Consider the following 22591-nt stretch of genomic DNA (forward strand, 5'->3'; position numbering starts at 1 on the left):
ATTTCTACTGGCACGGCGTAAACGGGGAATCAAGATCAGCCTTCACATCCACGGAAATAAAGTACTTTAACTCCGACAGTAACATATTCACGAGTTGCCAATGGTCCCTTCAAATGAAAGCAAAAGCTTGTACCGAGTGTCGACAGAACAAGTTGAGGTGTTTATATCCTCCTAGTGGCATCGGCAGCTGTCAAAGATGTTTCAAAAAAGAATTAGCTTGTGTTTTCGACCCGAAATTTCGTCGAGTAAGCAAACGTAAATTAGCTGAGCGAAAAAGTGCCACAGGCTCGGCAGAGTCAGAAATCAGGTCAAATGGTGTATCCTCTAGTTCATCCACGACTAATTTAAACCCTAGTATACCCTCTTCAGCTCCACCATTGCACAGTATTGCTATTACTCAAGATGGTCCTACTGGTGAGCCACCGAAGACCAGTCTCGACATTCTGGACATGCCCGAGCAGCTAGAAGTAACACCTTGCAAATCAGACAAAATAATAGAAGGTTCGATATCCATCACGTCTGAAGACGTTACTCGACTATTTAATATCTTTTTGAAAAATCACTTATACTATATGCCATTGGACATCTGTCTTGACTGTGAAGCTATATATGCGCGGTGTGAACTACTTTTTTGGACCATTTTGGCATTAGCAGGTAGAGACTTTCCTCTTATTTCTCATATCCAGGAAAAAGTTAAACAGTTATTGAAGGATACATTATTTGAAGCAGTACGGTCTGTGGAGGTAGTTCAGGCACTTTTACTAATATCCGGTTGGCCGCTGCCATACAAAACTCAACTTGATGATCGTTCCTTCACCTGTTCCACATTAGCACTTCAGTATTCCATGCGATTAGGCCTTCATAGACCAACGTTTGCTCACGAGTTTAGTTCGCGTCCCGAAGTGTTACAATTCGGATCATTCAAAAGAATGACTACTTGGATGGGTTGTTTTCTGGCGGATGGCCGTGAAGCCATCAGATTGGGGCTTCCTACTTTCCTTGGCGCTGATTATACGCTGCGACAATCCTTTCAAGATGTTCGTATACCCGAAACGTTACGAAACCTGTGTATTTTGGCAGAACACACAGCGTCAATGAACAAAACGTTGGGATCTGGTGGTGAGAATCTGACCGGATTACTGGAGCCAAGTCCTAGACTAGAATTGGTCAAACAATACATAGGCAAGCTTGATTCGCTTTTTGCCACGGACCAGTTCCTGAGAACAAGAAATACATATATCGAGGTGGTTTATTTAACAGCTCGATTACAAGTATTATCGTATATTCTCACTGAAGATATTCTCAGCTGGTCTGTGGATGCGCTTGAATTTGTTAATATTGCACTCCATGACGCTTCAAGAGTAATCAGAGTAATCGCACACTTGCCAGGGCTGGAATTTGCTCCTACAATGGTTTTCAGGTATATCATTTATGCTGCTCTAGTATTATTACGTATCTTGAGGACATGTGAAGCTGTAGCATTGGATAGGAAGTCGATTTTATCCGACCTCACCAGCGTGTATCAAACTCTTGATAGGCTGCATTCTGGATTACGCAATGACGAGCATATTCTCATGACGAAAAATTTCCTTCAAATATATTCGAATCTCAAGGATGTTAAAGTGACCCAGCCTATAAAATCAAGGGGTCCGGCAAATATTGTGTACGATGCGGTTCGAATCACTCGAGAAGCACAGGCGAACCATCTCAGACAACAGGAAAAAGGACTGCTGACCAGACAACAGGGTAATCAAACTGAGGAACACAATAGACAAGAAAATACTTCATTTCTTGCCAGCCTTTTACAAAATGGCGGTTTTGGCGCCGTTCCTAATGAGAATGGCGAAACTGCCATGCTCCCTGCTGATCCAACCATGGTTCCAGAAATTGATGATCAGTGGTTTAATGAAATATTCAACCTAGTATATTACATGTAACTTACCCTATTTATTATTTATTTATCAATAGAAACATTAGACGAAAGAGTAGCTCATGACCTATTTTTACGTATGAAAATAATAGTATCCTTTCATGGTCATTCCTTACAGCGCATGTGCATGATCATCTTTATAAGGTTCAGTTTTTGACTGCATATTTATATGTCCCTGCATGCTTTTCAAGATCTTTCAGAAATGTGTCATTCCGTTCGTTAACTTTCGAGGTCAATTGATAATTAATCAATCTGTCAAGTACCAGATGCATTCTCATCACTCTCACTCGAGTGATCACTGTCAGCATGCCTCGTCTCCGTTGGATGATATGATTCAGAGAGCCATTGACGAGCGACTCTTAGTTCTCTGTTTAACGGAGCACATGCCTAGAATAGACCCGAATCATTTGTATCCAGAAGAAATCAAGAGCAATACAACTGTCGAGCAACTTAAATGTGTTTTCGATACATACTACAAGAGGGCAAGGCAGGCGCAAATAGAATATAAAGATCGTATTGATCTGTTAGTAGGATTCGAATCTGAGACGATATCAGATGAATATCTCGATTATATTGATGAGCTCAGAAAGCAGTATAAATTCGATATGGTTGTAGGATCAGTCCACCATGTCTCTAGAATTCCAATTGACTACAACGAAGAGACGTGGATAAGAGCACTGGACGCCACAGTCGGTACTTTACACTCGAAGACTGATAACATTTCCGACGAATCTCTACAAAAATACTTTGAGGAGTATTTTGACTTACAATATCTCATGCTCAAGAGATTAAAGCCATCAGTAGTGGGCCATTTTGATTTAATCAAACTATGTGCTCCAAAGGGTGTTGTGCCCGAGTCACTTCAAAGTTGGCCCTCAGTGTGGGAGAAGATCACACGAAATGTTAAACTGGCTGTTTCTCAAGGAGGGTTATTCGAGGTAAATTCTGCAGCAGTTCGTAAAGGTTGGGACACGCCATATCCAGGACGTGATATTGCAAGTTTAATCCACGAGTTGGGTGGTGAGTTTTGCTTAAGTGACGACTCGCATCAAGTGGGCCACGTTGCTCAGAATTACAAAGCATGTATCCGATATTTAAAAGAATTAGGAGTGGAAAGAGTATACTACTTGAAGACTAAAAGACTAGCTGATACGATCTCTATTATTAAAGATAGCGTCTCACTACAAGAGCTCGACGAATGGGCTACTTTGTAACATTTAGTTGATTAGACAGTTAGACAATAGATAGAATTCTCATAAGAGCTTAAAGCTTCCAGTGAGAAAGAAAATAGATCATTTTGAAATCCCAATATGTATTTATTGAATTATTGCCTGGCAGCTTTGTTTATCAATTCGCGAACCTCTCGGTACTCATCAATTTTGTCTTTGTTCTGATCTCCTATAATTTGTAACCGGACTCCTATTGCAGCAAGATCCTTCAACTTAACTTTACAATTCAAAATGAGGTCACGATTTGGTAGTGGAGACTCATTGCTAGTTAATGCATCAACAGTAGACTTACAAGACGAATGTATTTGCTGATACTTTTGGCCGCACATGAGAGTTTTTGTGAGGACTCTGCTGATTGCTTTTATTTTGGCTCGCTCAACAGTTTGAATTTTACCAGGCTGTCGCCTGAACTCATTTTCAGGATGTTCAGGCCCATAAAAGATTCCATACCAGGGACCCCTATCTGGACCATCCACAATAGTTCCATCAGTGAAAACGACAGATGACTTGTCGGTGAGGGCCAAGAAGAGCTTTGCCAGTTTTAGTGATTTAAATGATTTCATCCGCGAGCCCGGATACATTGCTGATGCCTCCACAGCATTAGCCCACAATCGGAAGATTCCTTTAACATGTCCCTTCTGAACAGCATAATAGCGATATTTCATATAGTCGCATGCGGCCTGGAAATTGGTAAAACTTTTCATAGCACAATGTGAAAACCGATATGTCGCATCGAGGGCTGTTTGGAGCTCACTAAAGATTCCCTTCTCGCGGCCCCGTTTTACAGCGTATATCTTTATGCGAGAAGTGGAATAGCCGAATAAATCTCCGCTGTCCTCATAACCCAAGTTGTCATCATCGCTAAAGCTGTCATTATCGCTATAGTCTTCTTCATCTCTCGAGAAGTAACCGTCGTCTGTCCCATCATCATCGCTTGAGACAGAGTCGTCTTCACAAACTTGACTGAACAGCCGAAAGCTGTCAAGTCTATCAAGCCATTTTATTCTATTATCAATATTGGACCCAGATACATTTCTGAGACCAGCCCAACAGCTGGCATACTTCTGGGATTGACTAGGCATTATCCCATCGGACACGATATCGTGGGAACGGAGCGGGGTTATATATGGTCATTGTGTAGGCTTGCTCGCTCACTGTACAAACTCAAATATCAAGGGAGACAGCAACGAATTGGTTAAGTTACCATTAGCATGTCTTGATTTTTCGTACATAGAGTTCATAGACTTAGAGTTGGGTGACCTAGTATTGCCGCTAGAGTTGAGTCTCGATTAGCGAGTTTGGTAGACAGGTAGGGTCTTGTCAGGGAACAAACCAGACCACGCAGATGATCAGTAAAAGTGACGAGGATTATAAGGTTCATTCAACATAATAATTGGAACATTTAATATTTGTAAAATTCCGTCGAAAAGCTAACTACACCTCAAATACGGTTAAAACAGAATTCGGAAACCTACAGAGCTTTCAAAGGTTGTCAGAACATACGAAGAGTCGGTGAGAAGGATAATACTAAAAAATTCTCAGTTTGAAACATTCAGGGGTCATCCGAAGCTAAGAAGGAACATGGCTGTGTATATTAAAGTTAGTGTTGAAACAGGTGGAATTTAGGCTCACTACTCAGGACCATGTATGAACCAGAAAATGGCATCATGCTGATGGCGTTTGACTGTTTAGAGTTGTACAGGTAGTCCCTTGGAAACGAAGTCTAAGATGACGTGGGGCTTTTTTTTTAGTTCTGAAAGAGCAGCGGTTGTGTGTCTACTGATGCTACCGAGCCGTCCAATACTTCCTTCGTGACAAAACTGAGCTTTAAACATTAGTAAACATACGAGGAACCTGACTTCTACAGATAACAGCGCTTTTGAGATACTAGTAGATCGACTCGAGCGCAGCGAGGGGAGCCACGGGATCTGGGGCAGAGCCCCAGCCGCCGGAGGCAGAGTCCATCTGTAAAAGCAAATCATTATATTACTAGGTAGAAAGTAGATTAGTCTAGTAAGAACGGCCAAAGAGGGTGTGTGCCTTGGCAAGACGGTCACAGTTGACACACTTGGTGCCCTCCTTGAGTTCGGGTTGTTCGAAAGGAATACACAAAGACTTGGCACCCATGGAAGGAGCCTTTTCATCGACCTCTTCGTCGTCGTCGCGACGAGCAGTGGTCTCCTTGATGCTGTCCTCACACTCTTCCTCTCCACAGAAGGGAGCAAGGAGAATGTTCTTCTTGTTGAGGAGAGGAGTCATCTCAGCAACAGTGGTAACAGGGACGATGTGTTCGTCGAATTGCTTCTTAGCCTTGGTGTAAAGATCGGCTTGAATGGTCTCAAGAAGCTTAGGAATCTCGTCGGCAAGAGAAGCAATGGGGATGACGGTCTTGACACCATTGTCACGACGAACGGCAACAACCTGGTTCTTCTTAAGATCAGCAGGACCAAACTCGACACGAAGAGGAACACCCTTAAGCTCAGCATCGGCAAACTTCCAACCAGGAGAGTAGTTATCACGGTAGTCACCAAACACACGAACACCAGCATCGCCAATAGTCTTCTCAACATTCTTAGCACCATTGATAATAGCGTCACGCTCGTCACTGGTGGTCTTGGCAGTGATTCCGACAGGAATAACGGCAACTTGGTTGCTAGCAACACGAGGAGGAAGAACAAGACCCTTGTTGTCAGAGTGGATCATGACCATGACACCAATGACACGAGTTGAAAGACCCCACGAGTTTTGCCAGACATTGATCTTGGGCTTATCAGAGCCCTCGGGATCTTCAACGACAATGTTGAACATCTTGGAGAAGTTCTGGCCAAGAGCGTGCGAAGTGGCTCCTTGAATACCTCTACCGGTAGTGGGAATATAACCCTCACAAGTAGTAGTGTAAAGACCACCGGCGAATTTCTCCTTATCAGTCTTGGTACCCTTGATAACAGGAACAGCAAGAAGCTCTTCATAAACACCAGCATACCACTCAAGAATTTGCAACACCTCCTCAGCAGCAGCTTCCTTAGTGAGATGGGCAGTATGGCCCTCTTGCCATAAGAACTCACGAGTTCTCAAGAATGGTTGAGGATGTTTGAACTCCCAACGAACAACCGAGTTCCATTGGTTAAGACGCAAAGGCAAATCACGGTACGAACGAATCCACTTGGCGTAGTAAGGATACATGACAGTCTCGGAAGTAGGACGAATAGCCAAAGGCTCCTCAAGATCAGACTGACCAGCCTTGGTGACCCAAGCGACTTCAGGAGCAAAACCTTCAATATGATCCTTCTCCTTCTCCAAAACACGAGAGGAAACAAACATGGGGAAGTAAGCGTTTTGAACACCAATCGACTTGATACGGGTATCAAGATAATTCTGGACCTTTTCCCAAATAGAATAAGAACCAGGTCTCATAATGTAACAACCAGAAACATCATAGTAGTCCAGCAATTCAGCCTTGGTGACAATTTGTTGGTACCAACCGGGGAAATCAAGTTCCTTATCAGAAGTGATACCGATAAGAGCGGCACCATCAATCTTACCCTCATTAGCAGAAGCCTTAGCAACGGCACCAGCAGAACCAGATTTTGCCGACTTGTCAGCACCAGAGCCAGCAGTAGGAGTAGCAGAAGCAGCAGCAGCGGCAGCTTCTTTAGCGAAATCAACTACAGTGACATCAGCAGCAATAGACTCGTAGGCCTCGATGAGCTTATCACCAGTAATGAAAGCGGTCTTGGCATTGGAATCGGTGTGAATGGCCAATAAAGTAGATTTCTCAGCAGCCTTGGAGTCGATAAGAATCTTCAATTTGCTAGCATTTTCCTTTGTGATAGAAATAGGACTGACATTTTGAGGCTCGGTGCCGAAGAACTCATTAATGAGGTCCTTATTAGCGAGACGAGGTTCCTTAACACCAGCAGCTTTAGCCACGATATTCGAAGCAGTCTGAGTCGAATTGAGAGCCACAACAACGACAGGAACTGGAGTAGCAGTCTTAGCGGTCTTGGGTTTAAAAACAAGAACCTTGGTCAGTTCGTAGGGACCAGCGAACTTGGCCACGTCGGACTTGGCGAGAATCGAGGCCCATTCCTCGTTATTAGCAGGAGCCTCGTGGGTCAAAGAAAGGCCCTCAAGGTCTTTAATTAAAGAAGACATAGCACAAACCAGCAGCAACACAGCACGCTACAAAAAACCCAAAAAAGCGATTCAAGTCGTCAACGCACTCACTCTAATCACGATCCTCATTTTTTACAAACATGCGGTGGTGAAATTTCACCCAGATCCAGCCCCTCGATATACGCATAAATCGCTGTACCGGGGTATTCGGGAAATGGAGGTCTGCCTCCGGCGGCTGGGGCTCCGCCCCAGACCTTGGTAGCTCCTCTCGCTTCGCTCGAGTCGGTTCTGAGGTCGGTTACAGCCATCTTCTGCGGAGAAGGAGCAATCATGCTCCGCCCCAGACACAGGAAGAAATGCCCCCCCCCTGGAGAGTGATCGCTGCTCAGGGGTAATCAGTCATCCAGAAACGGCAGCATCGCACGGCGCGGGAAAATTTCCCCGTTATCAGTCACTGTTTGACTCATGGAGAAGAGTACCCTTGCCCTGGTGAAATTTCATATTTAGAGTGGTGGTGAGAACCGAATCACGGAGAACCTACTGATCTCAACGTGAAACAATGTCCGAGTCAATTGAGAAGCCTCTTGAATCGCTTTCCGTGTCTGGAGCTGCTGTGTATGTCAACGAAGCCACCGGCATCGATGGTGCTACCGCCGATGGGTCGGAAAAGAGCCCTTATCAGACCGCTGCTTACGCTCTGTATTCTTCGAAATCAGAGAACATTCTGGTGGCCAAGAAACTCGAGGATGGAACTGTCAGTTACGACAAAATTACTCCTTCGGCTATTAAAAAGGCTAGAAAAGGTGCTGATGGTTTAGCGAAAAAGGCCGAAAAAGCCGCCAAACAGGCTGAGGCCCAGCAATTGCGCGATGCTGAAGAGGCCAAGAAAATCGAGGCTGCCAAGTCCATTTCTCTTAAACAAGATCCTACTCTTCCAAAGGCTAAAGTGATCAAGCTGCGGGTGGCTGAACAACACCGCTTGCAAAGAGTTCAAGTCAATGGCTGGATCCATCGTCTTCGTGTCCAAAAGGGTGTGGCCTTTATTGTTCTAAGAGACGGCACTGGTTTCTTGCAATGTGTCCTGTCAGGAGATCTTGCTAATGCTTATCAAACTTCTACTTTAACTCTGGAATCAACTGTTTCTATCTATGGAGTTATCAAACCAGTTCCTGAAGGACAGTCTGCTCCAGGTGGTCACGAACTGATTGCTGATTACTATGATATTGTCGGTTTGGCTCCTTCTGGAGATGAGGCATTCACCAACAAAGTCCAAGAGTCTGCTGACCCTTCGATTCTGCTTGATCAACGTCATCTTGCTCTTCGTGGTGAGACTCTTTCTGCTGTTATGAAGGTCCGTGCTACTTTATTGCGTGCTGTTCGTGAAGTATATGAAGAAGAGGGTCTTTTGGAAGTCACTCCTCCTTGTATGGTACAAACCCAAGTCGAGGGTGGTTCTACTCTTTTCGGATTCCAATACTATGGCGAAGAAGCTTATCTCACACAATCGTCTCAATTATACCTTGAGACGTGTGTTCCTGCTTTGGGTGATGTATACTGTATTCAAGAGTCATTCCGTGCCGAGCGTTCTCACACCCGTCGTCACTTGAGTGAATACACCCATATCGAAGCCGAGCTGGGTTTCTTGTCTTTTGAAGACCTTCTTGACCACATTGAGAGAGTTATCAGTAGAACCGTTGCTAAAGTTTTGGCCGACCCAGTTGCCGGCCCACTTGTCAAGCAATTGAACCCCAACTTCGAGCCTCCTAAGACTCCATTCATGAGACTGGAGTATGTCAAGGCCCTTGACTGGCTTAACGAGCACGGAATTCCCAATGAAGACGGTGAGAAGTTTAAATTTGGCGATGATATTGCCGAAGCTGCTGAACGTAAGATGACCGATATCATTGGCGTTCCCATTCTCCTTAACCGATTCCCCCTGGAAATCAAGTCCTTTTACATGAAGAAGTGTGCTGACGACCCACGTGTCACTGAGTCTGTCGATGTTCTGATGCCCGGAGTCGGTGAAATCACCGGTGGTTCGATGCGTATCGATAACCTCGAGGAGCTCCTTGCTGGATTCAAGCGTGAGGGCATCAACCCCGAGCCCTACTACTGGTTCTCGGACCAACGCAAATACGGTTCCTTCCCCCACGGAGGATACGGTCTCGGCACCGAGCGAATTCTCGCCTGGCTCTGCGACCGGTTCACCGTCCGTGACTGCTCTCTCTACCCCCGTTTCACGGGCAGATGCAAGCCTTAGTTATTTAATGTATCCATTTTTGCTCATGGGGACATGCCTCCGGCAGCCGGGCTCCGCCCGGACCTGGTTGTGCTCGCTTCGCGAGCTTTTCCCGGGGTCAGATCTCACGATTCTCGCTGTTTGACCAGTCAGAAATGGGGTCGAACTCTGCCTCCGGCGGCCGGGCTCCGCCAGGATCTGACTGTGCTCGCTTCGCGAGCTGTTCGGCGATCAGATTTCGCGATTGCTTCCACTTGAGCAGCCAATCGCGTCAGCTGGTATCCCCGAACCTCGTGTGCGAAGCTCGGACTATGAAACTGGAGAGACAATGGATTCGGGAGTCAGATCTCGCCATTTCCACTTATTGACCAGTAAGAAATCAAGTCAGCTGGCATCCGAGCTTTTTAAGTGAACCACGTTTCCGAAATTCGGGAACAGATCTCGAAATTTCACTTCCAGTTAAGTCAGAAATCAAGTCACAAGTTGCATCCCGAGCCTCTTGAGGGAAACTTGAGATGTGAATCTGGAATAGGAGAACGTCTTGGAGGTAGGATCTCGAGACCTCAACTGTCAGAAATCAAGTCAGTTGGCGTCCAGAGCCTCCTGGGCGAAGTTCGAGCTATGAATCCTGGCTTTACAAGCTGTTCGGGGATAGGATCTGGCGATTCCAACTGACAGGCCAATAAATCGATAAATCATGTTTGAGTGCTATACTATAGATAATTAATACAATTCAAATAATAATTTCACGCCCCATTACTTATATATCACCAGGAGGACTACTCTCGTATTTACATGATTGCAGGCTGTTTACTCAGGCCATTTTGAATTCCGTATTTGAAGTCACTGGATTCTCCATTAAACACCAAGAATACTTCCAATATCTCAACGAGTACACGAGAAAATAGGTTCACCTGCTGGGTCTTGAAAAACTTTCAATTTTTACCGGGACAAGGCTGGTACTAGTAGAAATCGTGCCAGAACTGGCATCCCCATCTGTCAGATTTTGCAATTCCCTATAACAGAAAATCCAAAATTCGAGTCAGCTGGCATCCCCGAGATTCTCGAGCGAAGCTCGAGCCACGGGTCCGGGCGGAGCCCGGCCGCCGGAGGCAGAGAAAGCGATAAAGAGAAAGGACATTAGTTCATTAAAAATTACCAGAAGGTGTAACCACCGTCAACGACCAGGTCGTGGCCGGTCATGTATGAAGAGGCGGCGGAGGACATGTAAATAATGGGGCCAGCGAACTCCGAGGGGTCGGCCATGCGACCAAGAGGCACTTTGCTCTCCCATTCGGCTTTGAGTCGGGCGTCGGAATCGATGATGGCTTTGGTGAGGGGGGTCAGAATGTATCCGGGAGACAGAGAGTTGACTCGGATGTTGTGAGCAGCCCATTCAGAAGCGAGCGATTTGGCAAGGTGGATGACACCAGCTTTGGTCATGTTGTATGGGGTTTGTGGTTGAGGATAATTGATGATGGATCCAGACATGGATGCGACCAAGATGATAGAACCAGGGTGGTTGTCGGCAATAAGCGACTTGGCAAACTCTCTGGCCATGAAAAGAGATCCATTAAGGTTGACATCGACAATTCTCTTGATATTAAGAGCAGGGTACTCGACAGCAGAGATATTCTCACAGTATCCAGCAGCGTTGATGAGAATATCGAGGGGCTTGGCATGGTGGGCACGAATGGCTTGAATGGTGCTCTCGACTTGAGTAGCGTCGGAAATGTCACAGGCCCATGAAGAAATGATTTGTTTGTGTTCGTACTCGACTTTATTGACAGGCTCGTTATACCATTTACTGAGGTCAGCAGCAGCAGGCTCTAACTTGGGGAGATTGTTATCAATAAGAGCCAAAGAGGCACCAGCTTGCAAAAGGTACTTGGACACAGACAAACCAAGACCACCGGAACCTCCAGTGATGACGGCAGTCTTGCCAGCCAGTGAAAACATGTTCTTAAACAAAACAGGAGCAGTCATTTTTCAATTAACCAGAAGTAACTTGACGGAGGACAATAATAACAATATTAATGAGATATCACAAAAAAATGGAGTGGAATGAAATATCAACGAATGGATCTAAGTTGATCTGAACTTTTTGATTCTGAACTAAGCAGATATTCTAATAATGCAAACACAAATTAAATCAAGATCTAGAAATATCCGTAGTATACAACTGGATTCGACTCGAGCTGTTGATCTAATATATTTTCCCTTGAAAAGTAGTAACTGGAATCACCACCAACGAAAAAACAAGGACTGAAACAAAAAACAAAAACTCTAAATTAAAAAACCAAAAAAGGTTTCTTTTCTATTAAAACTGAAAAAATTAAACGGAAAACAAGAAAACAGAGGTTCAACTGCGTTGACCAGACCCCATTTATACTTCCACCTCCATTCCAACCCCAGTTACACAGGGGGCCAATTTTTTTCACTGCCCCACGATCTAAGTGGGGGCCACTACCGCTGGTGTGGAGCTAACCGGAGATACAGGCACAGAAGTCCCAATCAATGCGGAATCATTTCTCCAGTGGGAGAGTCTTATGTCGATTAAACGCGCATTGCGCCAACTAAGAAGGACAACCACCCGACCACAAACAAAGCCACTGCCAACGATAGTCGGACTATCTCTCGATTCTAATAATAACCGGCCAATCACCGCCCTCTTATCCCCCTAAAACCAGCCCCAACATCCGCTCCCCGAACAAACCCGACCGGCTCGGATTAACTCATCCGGCAAGCCTACTCCCGGCGGGGCTTCTATCCCCCTATCGATGTGGGGCAGCCTGCATCACGCACCGCCATCTGAAACAGCCAGCGGGGTAGATAAGACCCCACTGGAGGGGTGAGGTTATGCCTCCGGCGGCTGGGGCTCTGCCCCAGACCCCGTGGCTCCTCTCGCTCCGCTCGAGTCGTTACAGGGGGGGTCCCCAAGTCAACTCCTGCGAAGCAGGAGCTACGGGGTCTGGGGCAGCGCCCCAGCCGCCGGAGGCACAACTCCACCCCCACCGGCAGATCCCCGCACCTGCCGTTACGGATCGTGCATTCCCTGCCGTCTCTGGCTATTTATCCGACTCCAAGGGCGGGGCTCCGGGGACGTAACGCACTCGACCCCGACACCATCTCCAGAGGTGTCTGCCTCCGGCGGCTGGGGCTCCGCCCCAGACCCCGCGGCTCCTCTCGCTCCGCTCGAGTCGGTTTCGCCATGGGTCCAGAAACTCAGGGGAATCCCCTGAAACCTCCTGCGAAGCAGGAGCCACGGGGTCTGGGGCAGAGCCCCAGCCGCCGGAGGCAGTGCCCACCCCACAGAAACCGTTTCTAGTTTCTATTGTACGAGATAAATATTAAATAATGGCGGCCGCGGCTCTGGTCTACAGAGCAGGCTGCGGTTATGAGATGGTGAAGTAGGCGTTCTGCTGGAACACGGTGTAGTCGTGGTCCGAGGTATCGACACCGAGGTCGTCGCTGTTGTTCGCAATCAGACTCGGGTCTATCATGGACGTCGACGTCATCATTGTCGGTGCTGCTGTTGCGAGGTAATAGTTCGTTGACGAGTTCGTTACGCTATCGCCCCAGTAACTATTATTTCCGTTACTGTTGCTATTTTGGTTACTGGTGTTGCTGTTGGTGGTGGCGGTGGTATCCTCGAGTCCGCTATGTCGGTTAAATGAAGGAGGACTGAGAATGGGCATGCCGTTGGCAGCGAGGTTGCTGTTGTTTTCGTCGGTTGGCGAGCTACCGGATGATTCTGAGTACGATCCGGGACTTGAGCTCATGCCTGCCAGGCTGTCAATAAACGAGAACGAACCCAGCAGTTGTTGAGTCTGTGGTGGGAGTTGTAATTGGACTTGCATTTGTGGATGCGAATGTCGATGTGTCGACTGGTGAGGAGCCTGGCCCGGTACCAACCCACCACCTCCTCCGGCCATTAAACTACTATCGGACATGGCCAAGGAGCTTCTCGTGTGTGTAACACTAGGATTAAAAAACAGACTCTGCTCGCGACCAGCAGCAACTGTTGCGTCCTCCACCCGTTTTGGCGCAGTCTGCGGTCTCGACTCTCCTAACAACCGGTCGTCGTCTCCACTGCTCAAATTGACAACCTTGATCGCATTCGACGTTCTCCTCTGTCGAGGTCGTCGGTTGCCTTTACATGTTTTCTTGTGTCGAACTAATAAATCCCTGTCTTTGTTAGTCTTGCCTGATCCAGGTCTCATTCTGGAGGATGGGGGTGCTGCCTCCGGCGGCTGGGCTCCGCCCAGACCCGTAGCTCCGCTTCGCGGAAAGCGTGGGGAGACGGAATCAAAGCAGGGAAGCGGCATCTCCTCGGGAATGATATTCTTCAAAAGATCTAACCAGTCTCGAACTGGGTCTGATTCACCCTTGTACTTACTTTCTGGCAAATGTCGCTGGACAGATGTCGCATCCAAATGGCCTTTCTCGTGTATCTGTTTCAATGTTAGACACTGTTCCCTCGCTTGGCAATCACACAATCACTCCTAGACAGCTGGATAAACTAGCTCAAGCCGAATCAACTGGAGTCAAATCGAGTCGGATCGACTCATTACAGGTCAACTCGGATCAAATCAAGTCGAGTCAGGTCAACTCAGACCCAGACCAGCTCATGTTGAATCAACTCGAATCGAGTCAAGACCAGTCAAGTCAACTCCACTCGATTCAAGTCATGTCAAGTCGAGTCGACTCCAACCAGGTCGAAATGAGCTGAATAGAGCCAAGTCGAATCGATGAGATAACTCAAGTTCAAGTCAAGTCGATAAGAGTCTATTAGAATCGAGTCAACTAAAATCGATTCAACTTCAGTCGAGTTAAATCGAGAAAGAGTCGAGACGAGTCCACTCGAATTAAGTCAAATCGACTTGAGTCACGTTTCAAGTAGGCTCGAGTTGATTCGTTTGAAGTCAAGTCGAGACGATTCAAGTCAAGTTACGACAGGTCAACTCAACTGAACTCAACTCAATTCAACTCAACTCAAGCCAACTCAAAAGAACCCAACGTCAACTCAAATCAACTCGATTCTTCTCACACGACTCACACGACTCACAAGACTCGAACTGCCAAAACTTCAACACTCAAATGACTCCCACTAGTACCTCACCATCACTCTAGAGTCGGACCCATGATTCATGACCCGCTCGCTCGCTCACTCGCTCCCTACGGTCCGAGCTCCACACCCGAACCCCACGCAACTCCTGCGAAGCAGGAGCCACGGGGTCTGGGGCAGAGCCCCAGCCGCCGGAGGCAAGCCTCCTCCCCCCTGAATCTCGGAGATACGACCCCACCTGTGCCCCACTTACGTGATCTCTCATGCCTGGTCAAGTGCTCGAACCGCTTGAACTGAGCGTTACACACGCTACAAATGGACGGTCTTTTTTTCGACGATTTTAACGCCGAGTTGGCTGGCGGCATGACATCGGTCATGATTTCTTCGTTTATCGACAGGTGTCGGGTGGTTGTTGGACGGTGTGTTTTTAAATCCATAGGGTACTCTGCCAGTATCGCAGCTACCTCGTTTGTCTGATATATTTTCGAGCTCCTCAACCCGCTTTGTTTTCTTCTGTGTTCTGTATCGATTTCTTTTTAATTTCTATTGGCTGTAATGATTATTTCGTGTTCACGTTCGTCACTGGGTTAATAATATTATCACCCACTGTTTTTGTTTTTTGGTTCCTTCCTTCGACGACGACTGATGTGAAAGAGGAATGGTCTGGATTTACTATATAAACCACCACCTGCGACAGCTGTCGAGCGAGCGGGACACAGCGGCGGCGGTCCTCACGTTTGGGGGTTTTTACCCTGCATTTCCCCACAATCGCAATCGTCGGCAAATGCCTCACAAGCTGGTATAATTACGGCCCGCACCCTAACCTGGTCATAACCCCCAAACCCTGTTACCCCAGTGCTGTGCAGTAGCTGGTTTTGCTGGGGTTGTCATCGGATCGCCATCGGCACCATGTGCCCAGGCCGGGTAAACGTTTCAACCCCATCCTTTACTCTGGTTCTAACCCGGGCTCCACACCCCCAAATTCTCTCGTTTTTTTGACCCCTCACCTCCACCTTCACCCCTCCTCCATAGCGCCAACCACTCGCTAAGTTTTTCCAGTAAGAAGGCACAAAAAAGAGCCATGTCAATCCCCGAGACGAACCCCGTCAACTGCCGTTGCCGTGGACATCGTCGGTCGGCTAAAGTTTCAAGACAGGGCCGATCCCTGCCGGAACCAAGCTAATCGCACTGGGCGTCTCAGCTGACCCCAGAAAATGCCTGTCTGAGCGACCTCGGGTCTGCATTCACCCGTTCGAGGTACCCGTTCCGTCCTCCTGCACCCATGGACCCTGCAGCCACTCCCCACACGGGATCTCCTCGGGGTCCGGGCGGGGGTGTGTCTTACGGCGGCGGGGGCTGGGACTTGGGGTTTTCAGAGGGGATTCAGGGGGTGTCGGACTGCCTCCGGCGGCTGGGCTCCGCCCAGACCTGGTTGTGCTCGCTTCGCGAGCGGCTGGGACCGTGGGGGAGGGGGTGATGGGGTTTTTGAGGCGATTTGGAGCTGCTCGGGGTTGGTGAAGTGAGCGCAGTCGGGTTCGATGGTGTAAGTACCCCTTGAGAAGTAGCCCCACTGGAGATTTTCAGGGGGTTTGGCCCGTCAGAAGCTCGCGAAGCGAGCACAACGGGGTCTGGGGCAGCGCCCCAGCCGCCGGAGGCAGTCTGATACCCCCACAGGCCGGGTTCAGGGGTCAGAAGCTCGCGAAGCGAGCACAACGGGGTCTGGGGCAGCGCCCCAGCCGCCGGAGGCAGTCAGGGAGCCCCAAAGACTAGAGAAGAGTGAAGCGTTCGTGTTCAGAGTTTAGAGGAGGAGGAGGAGTCGTGGACGGCGGTGAGAATTGAGGTGAGCCAGCGACGGGGTTCGCCGACAAAAGCGTAGTGGTTTCCCCCGTTCCAGAGTTGGACCACTCGGCCGCCCATTTTATGGGCCTCGAGAGCCGCCTGTTTACAGTAGGGAGCGGTCATTCCGTTCCACACCACCAGCACGGGAATGTCCAGTTTGGCAGTCAGCGCTTCTTGTACGGCCTGGCGCTGGTATTTGGCGCTGCCAATGGCCCAGGTGAACCCGTGGGGGATCATATGAGGCTCTTTAGCCGACAAAATCAGTTCTCTAACAGCAGCAGGCTCGCTGACATTCGTAGCAGGTTTGGCTCCTTCAATAGAATTGGGGTCCGGATACTCGTAATAAACGCCAAACGACTTTTCAAATCGCTGAGGAAGTGTTCGGGCTTGTTCTTCTTTGGACATTCCTTCAGGGGGAGTCATGGCTTTAGTAAAAGCCGGGTCGGGTTTCAATGCAAATATGCTGCTGGGAGGTTCATAAAGTACAAACGCCGACGAGTATTTTAATCCTCTTTGTCGTAATTCTGTAGGAAGAAACGATTGACAGGCAATTGCTATCAGAAGATTCGTGCCTTTGGACCAGCCAACAACGATAGGCGGTTTCGGCAGCTTAAGATCCTCGTTGGCATATTCGAGAAACTCCACCAGATCAGTCGCATGTTCTAAAGCATACTCTTCTTTCTTAAGATTTCCTTTTGGCAGCGGTGACGACCCGCTGTATCCTCGCTGGTTATAAGCTAATAACCGGATTTTCACCTGGCCACTTCGAACCACTTCGTTCAGCGATTCAAACACCCGAATGTTGGATCCCACTCCGTGACACAGCACCACCGTCTCATACTGGCCGGTGTGCGGTCGCCCCGTGTCCGAGAAGCTCAGCAGCGTGTGATTAGGAAGAACCACCGTCGGCATTTCTTTCTTATTCTTCTAAAATACCAAAAGTATCTCCTGTCTGTCTGTCTGTCTGTCTGTCTGTCTGTCTGGTTCAACAACAGAAACAATCCGCTGTAAAAGAAATCTCTGGGATCAAGTTCACCCGCATCGGCTCCCTCTTTAGCCGACCGCGAACCGACCCCACACATGGGGCAGCCGCTCCGCTGATCACTACAGCTCAGGGTCCTGCCTCCGGCGGCTGGGGCTCCGCCCCAGACCCCGTGGCTCCTCTCGCTTCGCTCGAGTCGGGCGTGGGGGTGTGGTCCGGGTAAAGGGTCCCATGCTCAGGGGGAATTGAAACTAACCCCTGAGTAAATAATCAACCCCTTTCGCTCGCGAAGCGAGCACAACCAGGTCTGGGCGGAGCCCAGCCGCCGGAGGCATGTCCGTCACCCCACTAACGGCTCCCTCGGTGGCTCGCGAAGCGAGCACAACCCGGTCTGGGCGGAGCCCAGCCGCCGGAGGCATGCCTGTCCCCCAGAGTTTGTGTGTTCTAGCAAGTTTATTTATAGCTACCAGGACCGGATTACTGGGTAGTGTCCATGTTAGAATCGTCATCGGGTCGAGGTTCGGCAGCAGAATCCGAGCCAGCAGCACCAGCAGCATCGGCAGGGGCATCAGCGTCAGCAGGTGCGTCGGTTGAAGTGGTAGCAGCAGCAGGCTCGGGTTGAGTTTCGGTAGCAGGCTGCTCTTCGGTTTGGACGGGGTGACTGGATCGCGAGACAGAGTCGAGTTTCTCGAGCCATGGCACGACCTCGTCGTCGTCGAGGAGTTTGAATGGTGTGTCAAGACCGACGACTGCAATCGACGTGTTCTTAGATGTGAGTTCTTTATCTTGAGCAAGCGTGTCTCTTAGAGCATTGAGTCCGTGTACAACAAGTTCTTCTAATGACGAGTCGCCGAACTTTTCGTAGTTGCGTTCTAAGTAGGTTCGAGCAGCCTGCGATCGCGCTCCAATAGCTGTTCCAACATACTCTAATACTGACCCACTGGGCAGGAACTCGTACAAATGAGGACCGGTCTCGTCGAATCCGGCAATCAGCAGACCAACTCCATAGGGTCTACGACCGTATTGTTGAGTATTGGATTGTGCCTTGTCGGCAATGGCATACACAGCTCTTGATACGGCCAGTGGACGGTTGTATACAAGTTTAGCAGTCATGGACTGAGATCGGAGGAAGTTGGACAAAATACGGGCATCAGGAGCCAGACCTGCCAACGCCACACCCAGGTGATTGTCAATTCTGATGAGCTTCTTCTGATATGAGCCAAGGTCTTCGGCATTTCGCTGTATCTGTTAGTTTAATGTTCAAGTGGGTACGAGGTAGCTACCATGGCCTTGGTAGTTGTAGTTGTCTGGTAATATCCCAAGTGACATATCCAGTTCAAGACAAGAAGATGTGGGTTATCTCACAAGTGACAAGCCCGTAAAATCAGTGAGAAACTAATTGGCTTCAAGTCAAGAAGCTATCATATCATCTCTCAAGTGATAAATAATCCAGCTGTTTGAGACATGTGGTTATCTCACAAGCAATAAATAATCTGGTACATTCTGCAAGAAACCCAGTGGATTCAAGTCAAGAAGCCGCCAGAATATCTCACAAGTGATAAATAATCCAGCTCAAGCTAGTTGGCCGCCTGGTTATCTGTCAAGTGACAAATAGTCCTCAAGTCTAGAAGCTTTCTGATAATGACAAGTGACAAATCCGCTCAAACAAAAGACAAGAAACGATTATCTCACTAATGACAAATAACCCACAGTTCCAGATAACTGGCCCTCTGGTTTCTAAAGTGACAATAATCCTGTTCAAGTCAGTTGGCAGTCTGTTTATCTCACCCGTGAAAAATAGTCCAGCACTAGCAACACGAAATCATTCGCTCCTAGCCAATTTTCAGATTGTATGGACCCCACTTCCGGTCTTTTAAATAAAACCAATGCCTCGTAGCTACCTAAACAGATGATTCAATTGAATATCAACCTGAGCCGCCAGGGGAAAATTAGAATATAAACCTACCTTCAATGCAACCAATACAGCGTGTGTTTTGGAAACAAGACCAACAGCAGCCGAACCTTGTTTAATAGCTTCAAGAGCATATTCCACTTGGAAAAGACGACCGGTTGGCGAGTATGTCACCGAGTCGTTGTCATATGAATTACGGAACTGTATCTGTTAGTATCCAATATCAAAAGGCGTGGTGATTATAATCATATCACAAACAGAACATCCATAAAGCATCAAGAAATTAGTTATCGCAATATAATAGTTGTAATCGTCAATAGAAATACCATTGTCGGGGATCACACTGTTGTATCACGAGGACACTAGATAAGAACTGAAGATGAAGCATAGTAGCAATGGCGATGCCAATTCTGTACAACATCCCAAAAAAGCGCTTTTCTAAGTTCAATGAGAACAGGCATACATCTCCTGACTGGCCGGATTGCCATAATTAAGAACTCTTGTCGTCTCTGGATCTGTGTCGAGACCATCTCTTAATACAGTGGCGATAACACTAGAAACCATGTCACAATACACGAATTCGGTGGCTTTCTTGCTGAAAATGTCTTCGATGTATAACTCCCTAGCTTTTAGACCAATTGTGATTTGATAACTTGCAATTGTATGTACAATTGACAGCAATTGATTCACCAGGCATCTCGAAAGAACATTTGCCTCTTCAACACTCGAGAGCGAGCGATTCGTGAAAAATACCTACCATTTTCTGGGTGAACTCTTCCTCTGATGTGTACTAAACTGAAGTTATACAGGAGTGATTGATCTATAGAGAAAGAAGCAATAAAACTTGTTTTACAGTGACGGTATTCTTGTTCCAGACAATGAGGGTGTTGGTGTAAATGCTTAGTATTCAAATCGACATTTCGTGCCACTGGAAACTGCATACAACATGAATGATCAAAAACAGCCGTTTATTGCAACTCTCACCCTGACTGTATAGAGTAGTGTATCTTCAGAGAGAATGTCAAGTATACGAATATATCGCATAAAAAGCAGGATAAGCCGTACGTCCAGACCGTCCTCCCCCAGTCACCAAATCTCGAGGGCCCGTCGACGAAACGACTCGAGCGAAGCGAGAGGAGCCACGGGGTCTGGGGCAGAGCCCCAGCCGCCGGAGGCACTCAGGGACCCTCAATTAACAAGCTATACACAGATTGAATTCGATTAGTAGATCTTTTTCTTCTCGTCGATGCTGATTCTGCCAGCGCCAGACGACACGAGCAGGATGAGACCACCGACGATGCTGAGAGTTTGGAAGTATTCGTAGCGGAGCAGGTCACGGGCAGGGTTACGTGAAGCATAGCGCCAGTAGGGGTTTGTGAGCAAGTTTTGAACCGACAAAAGAACCACCAGCAGCGAAGCAGATAGTCTGGCCTTGAAACCCACGACTACCATAATACAGGCAACCAAACCAATGACATTGAAGAATCCGCCGATAACAGTCCAGTTTCTGGTCACCATATATGCAATGAAAAGGAAGATGAGCAGGATACGGCCGGCCAATTGTAAATACTTGCTACGGTCTTTATCCTCGAGCACTGGTAAACCAGGTAGAGAGAGAGATCTCCTGTCACGGACAAATGCATCAGACAGAACAATCAACAGTCCTCCGACAAGCGAAACATTGCGGAAAAAGAACGAGAACTTGAAAATCAGGCCATACACAAGAGCCTGTGACACCACCACAAATAACAGAGCACCCACGCCGATTTCAAGTCTCTTTTTAAACACCACCGAAAACGAGCCAATCAACATTGCCACAACATTAATAGAAAGGAAAAGAACTGCTATGATATGTGGCAAGCCACGGACGTTCCAAATATACCCCACCTGGTCTGACCATTGCGTGACGATTCTGAATGCATCCTCCACAAACGTGGCAATAATCAGGAACCGGCCGATTCCTGGAAGATACGGTTTAACAGGTGTTCCAACAGTACCCAGGAAATTATCGATTTTTTCCGAAACCTCGTGTGCCCGACGGGCGAACGACGGCGAACTGGCCGCGGCTCCAGGATAAGACGAAAAATTGGCTCCTCCCATAGGTGCCGAGTCATAGCCCGAAATTCCGCCACTGGCTTGTCTTCGGGTCTTAACGTCGCCTCCATCCAGAGGCATTTGATATCGGTTTGACATGGTTGTATGAAGATTATAAAGTTGATGTTGTCGCAAGAGTCGATGTATCGCTAGTGACAGTCGTGTTCTCGGGAGCTCGGAGTCACAAGTTCACTAAAAAAATATCAACAATTGAATTGAATCTGTCAAAACTAACCGAGAATCAGGTTCAATTGAACAAAGAAAATCCAATTGTGAAAAAAAAATTAATTATCAACGTCACTGTCAATTGTCCTAATGAGGTCGAGGTCCTGCTGCGAACCTGCTATCCCAGTCGCTGCTTATGAATATACCACCTGTACACAGATGAACCGGCAAGAAAACCACAAAAAAAAGAGTCGAAATTTCAGATGTCCAAAAACAAAAGCAAATCAATTGTCAACTACTGAAAAAATTGACCACAAAACTCACTGCACTTCCTCGATCCGTACCTGATGTTGACAGTCAATCTTAACACGTAAATCTGGAATGTACTATCACGCTTCCTAACATCCCCGGTTAGGGTTGCCTCGGCATTAATTTGTCTGCCGTCCATGCACTTGCATATGCCGCACGCAGGGGTGCTGCAGGGATGCAGTGGGGGGCCGTGCCTCCGGCGGCTGGGGCTCTGCCCCAGACCCCGTGGCTCCTCTCGCTTCGCTCGAGTCGGGCGTGGGAAGTCCCGGTGTAAAATAGTACTGGTACAAATTAAGTTTAATCGAATTTTGGGAGCAGAAGAGTGGGTTTGTGACAATTCGAAGTGAACCATGAGCATGAATCTACATGACATTTTACTTCCGTATATCCATTATCGGTCACAATTGAACCTATTGAAAGTCAAATTTTGCCGCAATTGTATCAACAGGAAAAGGAGAATGGATTCTGGCTCAAGAGATGGATTCAAATGAAAAATTAAGAAGAAAAGAAGAGCAATTTGTCAGTCGTCTGTCTCATTCTGGTCAATGCATGGCTCAATAACCTCGTATATTCTTTAAAATTACAAGCAAAAGATCCAGTTGTTAGGTAATGCTTTGGATTCTTTAAAAGGATTATTCACAACTGGAAAATACCACCCAAATTCTCAGTTAAATAATTTAAGAGCAAATGGACCCTGGGCATCAGCTC

The 22591-nt window shown here is 47.6% G+C and overlaps 9 protein-coding genes across 9 annotated transcripts; 3 read left to right on the top strand and 6 right to left on the bottom strand.

Moving 5' to 3' along the window:
* Positions 1 to 113: 113 nt before the first annotated feature.
* Positions 114 to 1937, top strand: SEF1 (Sef1p; the record flags this gene model as incomplete). The annotated part of the gene is made up of 1 exon (XM_018880770.1): positions 114 to 1937. The coding sequence occupies one exon, from the start codon at positions 114 to 116 to the stop codon at positions 1935 to 1937; it is 1824 nt and encodes a 607-aa protein (XP_018733427.1).
* A 259-nt stretch (positions 1938 to 2196) lies between these two features.
* HIS2 (histidinol-phosphatase) lies at positions 2197 to 3144 on the top strand (the record flags this gene model as incomplete). Its single annotated transcript, XM_018880771.1, has 1 exon — positions 2197 to 3144. One exon carries the CDS (start codon positions 2197 to 2199, stop codon positions 3142 to 3144), a length of 948 nt encoding a protein of 315 aa, XP_018733428.1.
* A 110-nt stretch (positions 3145 to 3254) lies between these two features.
* On the bottom strand, positions 3255 to 4241 carry AWJ20_3746 (putative ribonuclease H1; the record flags this gene model as incomplete). The annotated part of the gene is made up of 1 exon (XM_018880772.1): positions 3255 to 4241. The coding sequence occupies one exon, from the start codon at positions 4239 to 4241 to the stop codon at positions 3255 to 3257; it is 987 nt and encodes a 328-aa protein (XP_018733429.1).
* A 928-nt stretch (positions 4242 to 5169) lies between these two features.
* Positions 5170 to 7314, bottom strand: AWJ20_3747 (proline--tRNA ligase; the record flags this gene model as incomplete). Its single annotated transcript, XM_018880773.1, has 1 exon — positions 5170 to 7314. The coding sequence occupies one exon, from the start codon at positions 7312 to 7314 to the stop codon at positions 5170 to 5172; it is 2145 nt and encodes a 714-aa protein (XP_018733430.1).
* Positions 7315 to 7834: 520 nt separating this feature from the next.
* DED81 (asparagine--tRNA ligase DED81) lies at positions 7835 to 9535 on the top strand (the record flags this gene model as incomplete). The annotated part of the gene is made up of 1 exon (XM_018880774.1): positions 7835 to 9535. The coding sequence occupies one exon, from the start codon at positions 7835 to 7837 to the stop codon at positions 9533 to 9535; it is 1701 nt and encodes a 566-aa protein (XP_018733431.1).
* Positions 9536 to 10669: 1134 nt separating this feature from the next.
* SPS19 (Sps19p) lies at positions 10670 to 11500 on the bottom strand (the record flags this gene model as incomplete). Its single annotated transcript, XM_018880775.1, has 1 exon — positions 10670 to 11500. One exon carries the CDS (start codon positions 11498 to 11500, stop codon positions 10670 to 10672), a length of 831 nt encoding a protein of 276 aa, XP_018733432.1.
* Positions 11501 to 16373: 4873 nt separating this feature from the next.
* AWJ20_3750 (uncharacterized protein) lies at positions 16374 to 17333 on the bottom strand (the record flags this gene model as incomplete). Its single annotated transcript, XM_018880777.1, has 1 exon — positions 16374 to 17333. The coding sequence occupies one exon, from the start codon at positions 17331 to 17333 to the stop codon at positions 16374 to 16376; it is 960 nt and encodes a 319-aa protein (XP_018733433.1).
* Positions 17334 to 17880: 547 nt separating this feature from the next.
* On the bottom strand, positions 17881 to 18516 carry PRE5 (proteasome core particle subunit alpha 6; the record flags this gene model as incomplete). The annotated part of the gene is made up of 1 exon (XM_018880778.1): positions 17881 to 18516. One exon carries the CDS (start codon positions 18514 to 18516, stop codon positions 17881 to 17883), a length of 636 nt encoding a protein of 211 aa, XP_018733434.1.
* Positions 18517 to 20536: 2020 nt separating this feature from the next.
* Positions 20537 to 21508, bottom strand: ERV29 (Erv29p; the record flags this gene model as incomplete). Its single annotated transcript, XM_018880779.1, has 1 exon — positions 20537 to 21508. One exon carries the CDS (start codon positions 21506 to 21508, stop codon positions 20537 to 20539), a length of 972 nt encoding a protein of 323 aa, XP_018733435.1.
* Positions 21509 to 22591: the final 1083 nt, after the last annotated feature.

This window comes from Sugiyamaella lignohabitans, chromosome C (assembly GCF_001640025.1).
Source record: "Sugiyamaella lignohabitans strain CBS 10342 chromosome C, complete sequence".
Classification (NCBI taxonomy): Eukaryota; Fungi; Ascomycota; class Dipodascomycetes; order Dipodascales; family Trichomonascaceae; genus Sugiyamaella; species Sugiyamaella lignohabitans.